General features: G+C 38.5%; 1 protein-coding gene, 1 long non-coding RNA gene and 1 pseudogene across 2 annotated transcripts; all 3 read left to right on the top strand.

Annotated features, from left to right (window-relative positions):
- Positions 1-918: 918 nt before the first annotated feature.
- On the top strand, positions 919-3,744 carry LOC135344816 (uncharacterized). The gene is made up of 3 exons (XR_010397553.1): positions 919-1,085; positions 2,332-2,378; positions 3,579-3,744. It is a non-coding gene; the product is annotated as an uncharacterized LOC135344816 (long non-coding RNA).
- A 3,128-nt stretch (positions 3,745-6,872) lies between these two features.
- LOC135352503 (sushi, nidogen and EGF-like domain-containing protein 1) lies at positions 6,873-10,225 on the top strand. The gene is made up of 3 exons (XM_064551679.1): positions 6,873-7,076; positions 7,477-7,740; positions 10,001-10,225. The coding sequence occupies exons 1-3, from the start codon at positions 6,873-6,875 to the stop codon at positions 10,223-10,225; spliced, it is 693 nt and encodes a 230-aa protein (XP_064407749.1).
- Positions 10,226-11,911: 1,686 nt separating this feature from the next.
- The window catches only part of LOC135352502 (sushi domain-containing protein 2-like), a 1,666-nt pseudogene continuing 299 nt past the window's right edge, over positions 11,912-13,278 (top strand).

Below are 13,278 nucleotides of genomic sequence, written 5' to 3'. Positions count from 1 at the left end.
ATATAGACATTATAGCTAGGACTCACTGCTCAACTTGAATTTAAACTATTCCATGCAGCTCTATAAGTGTTTAATTATGGGACAAATATAATTATGCATGACACTCACAGTATAACCCAACCAGCAGTACGGCTCTAATGTAAACAACATGTGAACAGAACTTGTACCCAATTATATAATTACGCACAACCCAAAAATGAATAATGAAACAACAAAGTTGTGTACAAGACAATGTACCGCACTAAAGAATGGTCCTTTTAATGATGCCACAACTTTGTCATAGTTTACTGTATGCATATCATAGAACCAGCTACGTTAAAAGTCCATGGCATATACCAGTGAACCAGAAAAAGACTAAATGAAGCCATAATTGACCACATAACTCCTGGTGCATGCATGTGTTGGGGGACGATAAGAATGACAAAAATAATGATTACAGCCCATGCACCTTTTTGTATATACCTACAGTTGTTTTACCTTCACCAAAAGACTGTCTTCCATGGTGTCGATGATCGAGGCTAGAGGCTAAGCCTCATCCTCCAAAATAATTTCTTGAACTCAATATCCACAATACTGTAGTTAGTAGATCTATACAGCTCCCATGCATTCCGTGATCTCTGCATGCCTGTGATGAGTTGACCACTCAGTGTACGTCTGACACTTTATAGCCGTCCTTCGTTTTCATATCTTAATAGCAAGGATTCTGGAATGAAAGAATGTGAAAGTTAATAATCATCTAGAACAAGACATAGTCTAGTCAACACCAGATTTGCCAAACCTTAGTATTTAATACTCTCACACTGCACTTTCCAGTTATAATCATCCACTCAGATCACTTCTATCATTATAAAGTTCAGCTATCTCCTGGTGATGCTTACTCACAAGCCTATCTATAGACGCCATGTTTTCATTCATGGGCATGTGCAAGAATTAACCTCGTGGCTCTGCTGTGGCTGTGGTTTGATAGAGAATTTGTACATCCCAGGACAGCATAGCGCATAGAGACACTAGATCTATCACTATGGATGATACATCACAAGCAAAGCAAAGACATATGTGGACACTTGGCTAGGAATTCAAAAAAGGTAACAGCTGCAAGGCTTGTTTTTGAAGTCTGTTGTACTATACAATACATTGCCTTACTCGAGTCCATTGTGATGCATGCATGTCAGTCTATGTAGCACTACCATACCATGATGTAATTCAGTACAGCGCCCAAAAAAATAATTCACTTGAGTGGCAAAATTTGCGTTTAGCCCAGCTGGTGCCTAGCGCCTACCATAATATAAGCTCTTTTTAGGCGACCCTCTAAAGATGCGGTATATAGAGGTAAAATGAGCAAACAGATCACAGAATTATTCCTTCCACATTTTGGGCAGCCCCCAAGCCAAAACAAACTGTGCAACCTACGTACATATAGGCCTGTTGGAAGACCAAGAGCTGCATGCACAGTCCATTTTCAAAACTGTTTTTTACCTCCAATTAGAAGGCGCCCCTCTAAAGATGCGCCATCCAGCCTCGAAACTAATTTATCAACCTCCTAATAGAGCCACCTTTACCAACCTAATTATTTTAATGTGGCGCCTTAAAAATGGTAAATTATGGTGCCGCTTACTTTCTACAGCTGGAAAAAATGGGTGTTGTCTAGCTTGCTAGCTGCACCGTTGAGAGCTGAGACTCGTGAACAACATTCATTACCCGAGGCGCGTGTGGGCGGTATAGTAGTCCGTTGGTTAGTTTATTTGTGTGTGACATGTGAGTCTATTCACCTGGATGCCTCCACACGACAAATTATTAGTTTTAATATTGGCAGATTTCGATGTTAAAGCTTCGTTGTTGTATAAAAACTAAGAAGCCTAAACTTGCACGTTGAACTAGAGCTACACGTCGTCAAGGCAGTAATTGCACGTCGTTAATGACGTTAATTACTGATATGCGATTGATTAATCCACTCTACGAATCACAGTGAATAATAGGACAACATGCGATTAAGTACCTAATCAATAATTATAGTGGCCCCCATTACCGGCTTGGGTCACTTTGTTGGTCCATGTGCCAGTGAGGGTTGATAATTAATTAATCCAGAACGTCTCGTTATAATTTCTATATCTGGCTAAACCCTAAGGTGGAAAATGTTTGCTATTATTATTTTTAATCATGTACCACAAAGTAAGTATGCATGCTACTCCTTAATACACCCCATATCATTTCAAATGCAAAAGTAGAACTCTTTAAGTTTGTTTCCAAACCAAAAGTATATTTCCAACCTATTTACGTATTTACAGTGCATTTACCTTTAACCACTCCCTCCACACGCCCACACATGTGCAGGATGGGGAGCACTGGTTGAAGGATGAGCCAGTGGATAACTACATGAGGTGAATTTGTACTACTGGAGAGGAAGTATAATGTGGCAAGATAGTCTGTGCTAAGTAAGTGACAGTGTGCATGTTAGCCAAATGGGAGTGCACAGTTTATGGTAAAGCTAATGTTAGCAAACAGTTATGCATGTATGTGAAGGAAGTGTCAATGTGTTCAGAGCCTTAATACTATTAGTTATACTAACTCTCAACTTCTTTATCCTGGTAACATCCAATACCATCAATATACATCAATGCATGGGCATGCACGTCAGAGGCATATATATACGTATAGTGCATGTGTTTGTGTGTGTCAGTGCATGATTGTTGGAAATGTTCTATGGTTGCAATACAGATACAAGTAATAGCTTTGCTTTTAGTTTATTTGATTCGTGGATTTGAAACAAAAAGCTTCTGTCTAGAGTTATGGCTTATATATTTGTGGCTAGTTCGTGTTTAGCAAACAATTTTGCATTATTGTTGGAAATGTTCTATGGTTGCAATACAGATACAAGTAATAGCTTTGCTTTTAGTTTATTTGATTCGTGGATTTGAAACAAAAAGCTTCTGTCTAGAGTTATGGCTTATATATTTGTGGCTAGTTCGTGTTTAGCAAACAATTTTGCATTATTGTTGGAAATGTTCTATGGTTGCAATACAGATACAAGTAATAGCTTTGCTTTTGATTTGTGGATTTGAAACAAAAAGCTTCTGTCTAGAGTTATGGCTTATATATTTGTGGCTAGTTCATGTTTAGCAAACTATTGTTGGAAATGTTCTATGGTTGCAATACAAATACAAGTAATAGCTTTGCTTTTAGTTTATTTGATTTGTGGATTTGAAACAAAACGCTTCTGTCTAGAGTTATGGCTTATATATTTGTGGCTAGTTCGTGTTTAGCAAACAATTTTGATTATACTAACTTCACTTTCACGTATAAAAATTAGTAATTTGCTCTCTGTACCATTAGCACTAACTATTGGTGGCTGCAACCCTAACCCTAACCCTAACCCTTATTAATAGTCAACCTTTTCCCACTCTTTTGCACCGTTCCCTGCATACAAGCAAAAAGTGTTGTATTAATTTGTTCGGATCCATGTATACCGATAGATCAGCACCCACGATACTTTCATTTTTATAGCGCCAACGAGTAGTCTATTCTAAATGTATATTTTTATACTCTTGAGTAGGGTTAATAATGTCCTTCATCCTGTACAGATACAGTCAGCTAAGTTTGAGAATAAAGTGAAGAGTCTCAAGATCGCTAAGAAAGTGCGCGAGTGTGTGTTGACTGTTTAGGATAATTATTATTAATTTTATGCTCGCCCATAATTACGTTTCAACTTAGTGAAGTTTTACACCTCAGATAAATTATTTGTCTCTGTATTGAATTGTGCACACAACCTACGTACCCATATAGTGGGTTATTTTCGTATCAGTAGAGCACGTACAAATATTAAAACAGCAAATTTTTCTGGCATAATAATTATAGATGTAACGTCACTATCCTGAGCTGTACGAATACAGTAGACTCTCACTCTCTACAGTACGGCCATTTAGTATGGCACAGATTGTTAGCCAGATGTTTACTACACAAAACTTGTTGCGGCCACTCGCTATTCCATAAACCGGTTGGTTGTGTGGCTTTCCCAAAGTAGGTTTTTTACGGCCGGGTATGATGTTTTGGGTGTGGTGTGGCAGACAAAATTGGATATGGAAAGTAATGATTCATTATCCTTGAAACAGAGCCGCAAAATTAGTCACTAGATTCGAGGTAGGGTCATTTTTAGCTGCGGCTATTTCTGAAATGCAGTCACCTCGCTATTTCAGCCAAGCTGTAAATACTGTCCCAAGGGTGGCCGGATTAACGAGAGTCTACTGTATTTAGTAAATAGATAGTTTGTACAAAACTACGGTACATGACCATGCAAGAATTACATGTACATTTACTTAAGCAATTAATTTTGGGTGTGATTAATCGACGCTGAGTTCCGTCCCAATAAAGGAAAGTGCTTGTGTGTCTATAATTCTTCACAATTTCTCCATTTCAATCGCCTATATGCAGTGAAGTTGTATTGCATTGCAAAAAACGATATAGCGGGTTATTTTCGTATTGAAGAGCATCATACGGAAATTAAAACTACAAAATTAGTCTACGGCAATTGATTCAACGTTGCTATCCTAAGCTGTACAAAATTAGTCAAAATTAATATTAGAGTCCCTGCGTAATTATCATAATTTTATATCAGACTAAAAAACATTTTGCAAGGTGTAACATTGTTAGGACAAGAAATTTAGCAACAGCTAATCCCTTAATATTCCTTCATTATTTTCTCATTTTTGGGTGAAATGTTGAGCGAGACTTTGCGATCTAACCTAAGCGTTCTTGCTTGCGTTCTGGCTATATAGGCCTTTCCAAATTAATTTTTTCTCTCAAATTGTCTATACCCGATTGTTTTCTTATGAGCCGGTGTGACTCGTGCATGTAAGGGTACATCATACATGTACAACTCAATTTACAAGTCATTATCGTACTGTACCGCAAATTATAATAATAGTCATTAGATGAATAATTATTTTAGCCACTGCTATTTTCTGAAATGCAGCCACTTCGCTCGCTAAACTGCACTGACCATGATTTAACGAGAGCATAAAATAAATATCGCATAACGTTCTTGCCATAATAATATTATTTCACGCTTGCATATAATATTTCTAGCATTTAATAATTATATACGTGTTATGTAGTAGCTAGGTTTACTGCTACACTATTGCTGTGCACACGGCTATCTTTATTGTCTTGGTTAAAAGATCATATATTATCGAGACTCAGGTGATTACAAAACATTGCATAATAAGTTGAACAATACAGCCGGCTGCGCAGAGCGCAATGCCCAACCGGATATGACTACAAAAATCAATAAGGTAAATACCAGGTTAGGAATAAGTCCAAAACATTACAATACGGTAATACAAATCCCCCAAAATGTGGCTAAAAGCGGCACACCTCTAATAACATGCAGTGCTAATACCACCCAAATACAGTATAAGTATTATTCAAACCAACACAATTGGTCAAGCATAATATACTTCTATATCACTCAAAGCTGCAAAGCTAACTACTAGAATTATGGTGAGTTATAATAATTATTAAACTACCATGCATGCATCGTATGCTACTATGTAGAATGGCTCTGCTAATTATAATTATATATAGCTCGACTTTCCTGCAGCCTGCATGGAATCAAGAATAGATCCATTTTTTCTCTACTAGACTATTCGTGATATCTCCGTCTTGGTCTGCCGAAAATGCCGCATTGAATGGTAATACGAACTCAACTACAACACAGCTATAGAATTGTTATTAATAATTATTATTTACTGTATTTACTGTCAATGGGGGGGGGGGGTCGATAATTATTTATAGTCTCATCGTCGTCATCGACACACCTTTAGAGCATTGATTTATAAACCAGTCAAAAATTCCGAGAATGTCTCATGTTTTGTTGCTATCACATTTTTCTGAAAAAAAAGTATGTTGCAATCTGCACAAAATTTGCTAGAATTGGCTTGGGGACTGGGGAGATACCAAAAACGTGGAAATGAGCTAGAGAGCCCAATCTGTTATAACGTTTGAATATGTACATTTTTGCGAAATTTGCGAGTGTTCTGGAAAAGCACCAAAAAATATGGATTGCAATTTTTCACATTGCTCCATGGTGGGATGAGGTTTACTTCTCCAATTATTTGTGGGGTTTTAGTGCAACCTAATCTAATCGTCTGCTTTCTTGTTTCAACACTTTTTGGTGTTTCCCCATGCATCCAAGTCTAGCAATTTTTTTACATTGCAATTATCAGTTACCTAAAAAAACCATCATGTGATAAAATACTTGATATTCTCATATCTATACGATCCCAGTTTTTTACTGATTTAAAATCCATCCCTAGCCTCGACCCCAGGCCGATCCGTCTCCAATTGAACGCTAGGTCGCCTACTAGTATTTTTCAACTTCGTTCTATTAAAAAAAAATCGGCCTGGGACCGAGGCTAATCCATCCCATGATTATGATTATTAACACCTATAATTTCAAGCTTAGAGATAATTATATCATTGATATAGAGGATTTCAAATTGGTTGGCAGAAGTTAAAAGTTAAAGTGCAGTCAACCATGACCACTAATTGGATTAGTGAAGTAAAACATACACAGTGTGAGATGGCTGCACTTCAACTTTTAACTTCTGCCAACCAACCTGAAATCTCTGTAAACGTTCATGCAGATTAATTGAGACAAAATTAATGGCAGTGCACCCTACAGCTACAACTGTTAAGTGTTTTTGAGCATTAAAACTTGTGGTTTGTGGTCAACCTGGGCTGCGCATTCATGTGGTCAGTGGCTACCAGCATGCGGTTTATGGGTACATGTAGAGTTACAGGACCGGATTAGTGCACTGAAATTGCCTCCTCTGCTCTGGGATCTCGGCCAGGTGACTGATTCTACAACTTTGAGAACCATGGAAGGTAGATCTAAAAAGACAATCATCTTTTTGCTGTCATTTGTGACTTGTTTGCTGGCTATTCCACGGGAGGAGTTTTATTCCTTTGGACAAAATTCAGGGGATACGACTGTGCCCTCAAACGATGATGGATCATCTGAACAGATCACTCTACAGTTTGGCTCATTCTCTTACTTCGAAAAGCAGTATACTAACCTGTTTGTAAGTTATTTGTGTTACCAACAGCGACACCATAATGCTAACCTTTTTCAAGTATGCAAGCTTAGTGTTAACCGTAGTTTATGCCAACTCATGCAGACTGAACTAGGTGTACAAAGAAAAGAAACGCTTGTAGAATATAATTGTGGCGCTTATAAAAAGGTGTGTTTTTGATACCATAGCAGTCGGTTTTACTTAATTTATTATTGACTATACACTGACACTTACTTTCACCTTCAAACAATTCAGTCTCATTTGCTTGTTCATTGAAAATATGTTTGTGGTCCATTCTGTGTATTTTTTGCTATCGATCTGATTGCACTCCAATATACCTATAATTATACCGATAGCAATGCGGGTCCCTCACAACTATTAATGCTCTATACATATTTTGCTACTCCAGGTGAACCCAAATGGAGTTATCTCCTTTGATGCTGCAGTCTCAACTGTCACTCCTCAATCATTTCCGTTGTCCGGATTGTTTCTGATTGCCCCCTATTGGGCTGACGTGGATACAAATGGAACAGGTACTGTGTACTACAGGGAGACACGAGATAACGATGTTCTAAGACAAGCTAGAAACGATATAATGACGTTTTTTTCGAGAAGATTCCTTCCAATTTTTGTTTTCATTGCCACTTGGGATAGAGTTGGACACACTGACCGGGTAGGTATATATTGAAAAAGAGCGTGTTCTATATAACAATAGTTATTCTTAAACATAGATTGCAAGCGTGTATAGCATCATTACTAGCCTCGATCCCAGGCCGCTCTTCCTTGAATTGTTTAGGCCTTGTGAAGGAGGCTACATTATTACATGCAATTGCGATTCAACTTTGACGACACAGAAATTAATAGAGCACTTAAAAATAGTCTAACCTCAATATCTAGATTGCTTTCAGATGAAGTTGCTGGTTAGTAGCGTGTCTAGCAGGGAGCTTATCAGTGGGCTTGAGCACCCCCCTGGCCTGACATGCAGACAACTATTAAACTAATTTAGCTATCAGCACTAGCGCAGCTCTGTTTATAAACTATACACTTGCAACACTGCATGGTTTGTTATTACTAAGTCGTGATCTCGCCCATTTCTATAGCATGCGCAATCAGCAATAATGCTTGGGTTTTTCTATGCGTAAAGATTCCAATTCCAAACAAATAACAGTTCCGAAGAAATAAAACCCTGGACAATGCATGGATATGTTCTGATCACCGACGCATGACCTCTTAGGTTTGACTCACGAAAATCATTACTGTTTGTAATAATTATGTATTTTAGTGTTCATTATATCACTTATGAGATGGGCATGACTGTGACATGCCCGTAAATGCACGCAGATGCAGCAGTTCAGTTGTTGTACAGCTCCTTCCTCTACAGCATGCGTGCAGGTCTCATTCTCGGACATTACCATGCAATCAGACTTACCAAGCATTTAAAACACGGCACCTTTAGCTTATATGATTGGTTAAAATTTACGATATACAGTGAGCTTTTGCTACAACAGCAGAATAATTATAGGTTCTATAATTGTGTGTTCATTCCTCAAAATTAATTAACGAGTGTTGCAAGCGTGCGCTTGCTAATGCCTCTCGCCATGTGTTTTTTGCTTTCGCTCAAAAATATTAGAGTGTTATAAGAGCTAGCAATGTGCTCTGATTGTTTCACAAGAAAGGGGTGTCCTAGTGTATACTGATCATCTTAAATGGGCTGTAGCCAAACAGTGGGAGCAAACCCTTTGTCAAAGGCATATAGTCAGTAGTCTGTGAGATGATCAATCACATAATTAAATCAATGATACTGAAGCAACTGCATGTTATTTGAATGGCCTGTAGCCAAACCTTTGTCAAAGGCACAGTGTAAGAGAGAATTTAAGCACAGACAGTATAGTATTAAACAAGCAGAGAGTGTGTATCTATCTATATTAATACTGAGAAGAAAAGACTTGTGTACATGTATCTATTGTTATCTAGTCTATATGGTATCATTTGTTTTGTGGCTTACCGGTATACACCAGGACCTCAAGAAAAAGAAATAAGATGATTCTGCCACTGCACTGGATTCTCTAGCGTTTGGGGATGAGCGCGCATGCGCATTACATCCACAGGAATAATTAAAGAGTGTGTCCAAAGAGATCAAGTTCACAATGGCTACTATAGCTAGCAGTTTTAACAGATCTTGTCAATCCCCAAATCAAAATCCAAGAGAACGTGGCTAGAAGCCTATAGAAGCTGTTAGTTTTCGTCGCATTGCAACCGTTGAGCAGTTACAGCTGGAATACACACACACACACACACACACAGTCAGCTTTACCGTATCCCTCGGCGGCTACGCCTCGAGGCATAATTAGCAAACAAAATTATCAATGGCATCCATGTATATGTTAACATGGTCCCCTTACATTACTTCACGTTCGATTAAATTACGTGGAATTATAAACAAGTATATAATTATTTGCATTGTTAAATCGGCTTGTTCACGGATTGACTTACGGGTCTCTCCCGCTTTTTGTTCCACACTTCTAGTTGTGGTTCCTCCGTAAGCCAATCCTAGCAATTTTTTACATTGCAAATGTGTTCTTCCTTAAAGATTTCTTTCGCAAGAGTAATGTACTGTCATGAACAATCAATGAACAATCAATGCATGCATACACTTGTCATGCATCACATAAAGACATTGTGATGGTTTGTCTCCTCCTCGCTTGTTTTGATACTCTTTGGTGCTTGCCCGCGGCCAATCCTATAGAAATGTTCAAGTGGTTCCCAATTTCCTAGCAATTTTCATAGCAATTTTCACAGTGCAAAATGCTGTATTTAATTAACTTTTCACCTTTCTCCGAGACACAGATTGCAACATTTCAGTGTGTGCTTATGACAGATGGAACTTCCTCTTTTGTCAAGTTCTTATATACGCTGATGGTGAGATGCAATAGACCAAAGAAGATGCCTCAGGGAGCACCAATGGATTTGGGGGAACCCCTGCACAAGTTGGATTCAATGCTGGTGATGGGAAGAGGTTCTTTAGTGTGCCAGGCTCACTAATCATGAATATTGATTCCACTACCAATGTGAATATACCGGGCGTATGGACATTTCAAGTCAACGGTGATATTGCACGATGCTCTGACCCTGAGGACATGGAAAATAGTAAGCCTTAATTTATATACACAAGTCCCACAAAACATTTTCAGTTGCTAGGATTGGCCGCGGGAACATCAAAAGCGTGGAAACAAGAAATTCGGCGAGAGCATAACTCCAATCCCGTTACAACATATATTTTTACATTTTTCACTGGTATATAGTTTACTGGCAATACTAATTTGATGCCTCAGGGCGTAATATACGTCCAACCCCCAGAAGAATGATATATACCCTTACGTATTTTAGTCACGTTCAACAATGACTCTACTGTTGAATGTTGCACGTAACCAAGCCTACCTAATTGAGGTACGTATATACCCGTGTCGTACCTCCTTTGCTCTGCGTCCACCCATAGCAAAGAGTTTAACACGTGTTCGCAATTTTACAAAGTGCCCAAGAAGAGCAGTTTAGTGAGTAGCTAGTTACACTCTACTGTTTGCTGGTACCAAAATACTCTCTACCTAACTATTGTGTTCTACAATGTGGGGCTTTTAGAGCTAGATGAGAATCCAACTGTTGTGGCTGTTTGTGTGTCACCGGCATTTTTAGAGCCTGGATCGAAAACTCTTCGTGTCGTTGTCACAAATAAGAATGGAACGTTGAAGTATGACATTGGCACTCGATTCTATGCAGGTATATACGAACAAAATTACAGTCTTGTAGCAATTATATGTAAGCTATTTATAGTAATTAAGTGCATAATTATAATAATTATATACGTGAAGTATATGCAATACTTCACGTTGAAGCATTTTAGTTATGTATAACTCTCGTCACCGTGCATTCTTTAATTTAATAATTATGTTACACTGCGCGCATGCATGTGGGGCTATTCCTTTTCCAGTACACATTGAAGACAGTACTGAGGTACAGCACAATTTGAACACTCCAGTCATTCTTCCTCAAACCGAAATCTTAATAACTTGGAATCCTTTTAATCTTCTTCCCTCTCATGCCGAAGACCCGTCCTTCTACAAAGTCAATATTGTTCTTGTTGAGTTTGATATGAACACAGGAGAATGGGAAGATGTTGAGATACTAGCGTCAGGTTTACCAAATGTTGGGCAAGCAAATGTGGTAATTCCCAATTCTCAGTGTGCGTACCAATAATAACATGGCTGTACGACCAATTGCAATTCAAGTTAGGATTGGAGAGTTTTCTGGAGATGTTATGCAACGAAGAAGGCCGATTGTTCGATTGTTGGTAAATAGAGTAACTCTGTGGACACCAATTCTGTATTACATGAGTAGTAATAATCTCCGATTAAGATGTGAAGCTTGGTGCAATGATCAGCCTACAGGTATCGGTAAAAACCTTCTTGATGAACTCCTCCCTTGTCCACCTAGGGTCACTCAAGTTAGGCTATTTAATAGTGGCTTTGTTGAGGATTCTGGTATAAATATCATTTTTAAGCAGATACGTCTTTCACATTGGATCAGAGACATGCTTCAGATCAAGAGAGGCAAGGTGGATGGATATTTTCAGTACCAGTTTTTTATATGGCAAAAACCATGCATGCAACTGCTTAGGAAAAGCAGGGTGGCTAGTTAATGATCGATGTTACAGAGGAATTAGAGTGGTGTTTGCAACTTATTATAATAATTATTATGGTCCTTACTAAATATACACTATATCATTATTATAGAGTACACTTCGTCACAACTAGTATTTTCTCTATATAGTCCCTCAGGTGCTGGACAGCAATGTTGTTATGAAAAAAGTGGAAACCTGTTGGTGGGTGCCCCAGGAGGAGGCTCAGTTGACAAGTTTCCCCACAAAATTTTCTGGGCCATTTCCTAGAAGATGTCCTTCCTGCTTTTCTCTGCTGCTTTGGACCACTTAGTAATTGTGATGCCTATTATCAGAAGCGTCCTTCAGACAATGGAGAAGGATATAACCCACCCAATCCTGGTAAGTATAATCATAGATAAAGATCTAGAAAGAACTTTTTCCTCCCTTGTACATGTATATAGATCTATATATAATTATAGTGGTCCATAATTATTGTTAGGTCTATAATTATTGTTAGATAGTGATGACTTAACGATGTATACAGTTTTCCCCATTATTATATGCAGCGTGTGTCTATGGAGATCCCCACATTGTGACTCTGGATGGATTTAAGTACACCTTTAACGGCAAGGGAGAGTACCTGATAGCTCAAGTGGATGACATCTTCTCATTTCAGGGACGAATGACCCAAGCTGTGAATCCTCAGGGAGACCCAATTGGAGCTTCTGTCTTCTCCGCTGTTGCTATGACCGACGGTTCTAGTATAATCCAATTTCAAGTTGGTTTTTCCGATGACCCTGATGCTCTTATAAATGGAACATTTATCGATTTTACTGAAGTGTCTCTTCAACAATTCAATGGAGTGGCTGTCGAAAAAGACGGAAATAAACTTTTTGCGAGATTCAATAGCGGAGCGTATATTGAAGTCAGAGAAGAGAATGGTTTCTTATCAATTCTGTTAGTGAGTTTTCCCATTTTATGGAAAGGACGAACCCAAGGGTTAATAGGAAACTACAATGGGGACACAGCTGATGACCTCACACCACGTACCGGGAATCCCCTTTCACTGGATGCGGACTTGAAGACCATCCATGAAATGTTTGGAGTTACGTGTGAGTATATTATAATGTAGCCACGAAAAAAATTATGATACTCTCTGCCCTCCCCAAATCTGGCATTAACTTTGTGTAGGTAATATAGATCATTATGCGGTTGAACTCAATAGGTGTCAGCTTTGTACTATTTTCGTTTGTTAACGTTAATAATTATGATGTTACATGTAGGGAGTATTAACAGGCCACAAGACAGTCTTTTCACATATCCTGAGGGTGAGAGCTGGGCTAACTACACCGACATTCGAGGTAGTATTTTCTAATCCATCCTTAGAGCAGGAAGCAGATGACCTCTGTGGGGATGACTTTTTCTGTCGGTTTGATATAGCCACGACTGAAAACACCATGGTCGGACTCTCGACCCTCAATGGAGGACAGGAGTTTGAAGATATTGTGAACATTTCCCGACCAAGTAAGCAATGCACATTTCTTAATTCTATACCCA

The sequence above is a fragment of the Halichondria panicea genome, chromosome 1 (genome assembly GCF_963675165.1).
Source record: "Halichondria panicea chromosome 1, odHalPani1.1, whole genome shotgun sequence".
Taxonomy (NCBI): Eukaryota; Metazoa; Porifera; class Demospongiae; order Suberitida; family Halichondriidae; genus Halichondria; species Halichondria panicea.
The sequence above is the reverse complement of the archived record's forward strand: the minus strand, read 5'-3'. Positions and strand labels throughout refer to the sequence as shown.

Bases quoted from the DNA above. Each gene is read 5' to 3' on its own strand.
- LOC135352503 (XM_064551679.1), top strand. From the start codon at position 6,873: ATGGAAGGTAGATCTAAAAAGACAATCATCTTTTTGCTGTCATTTGTG. The intron at 7,077-7,476 runs GTAAGTTATTTG...TTGCTACTCCAG, and splicing joins AGCAGTATACTAACCTGTTT to GTGAACCCAAATGGAGTTAT. The intron at 7,741-10,000 runs GTAGGTATATAT...GAGATGCAATAG, and splicing joins GAGTTGGACACACTGACCGG to ACCAAAGAAGATGCCTCAGG.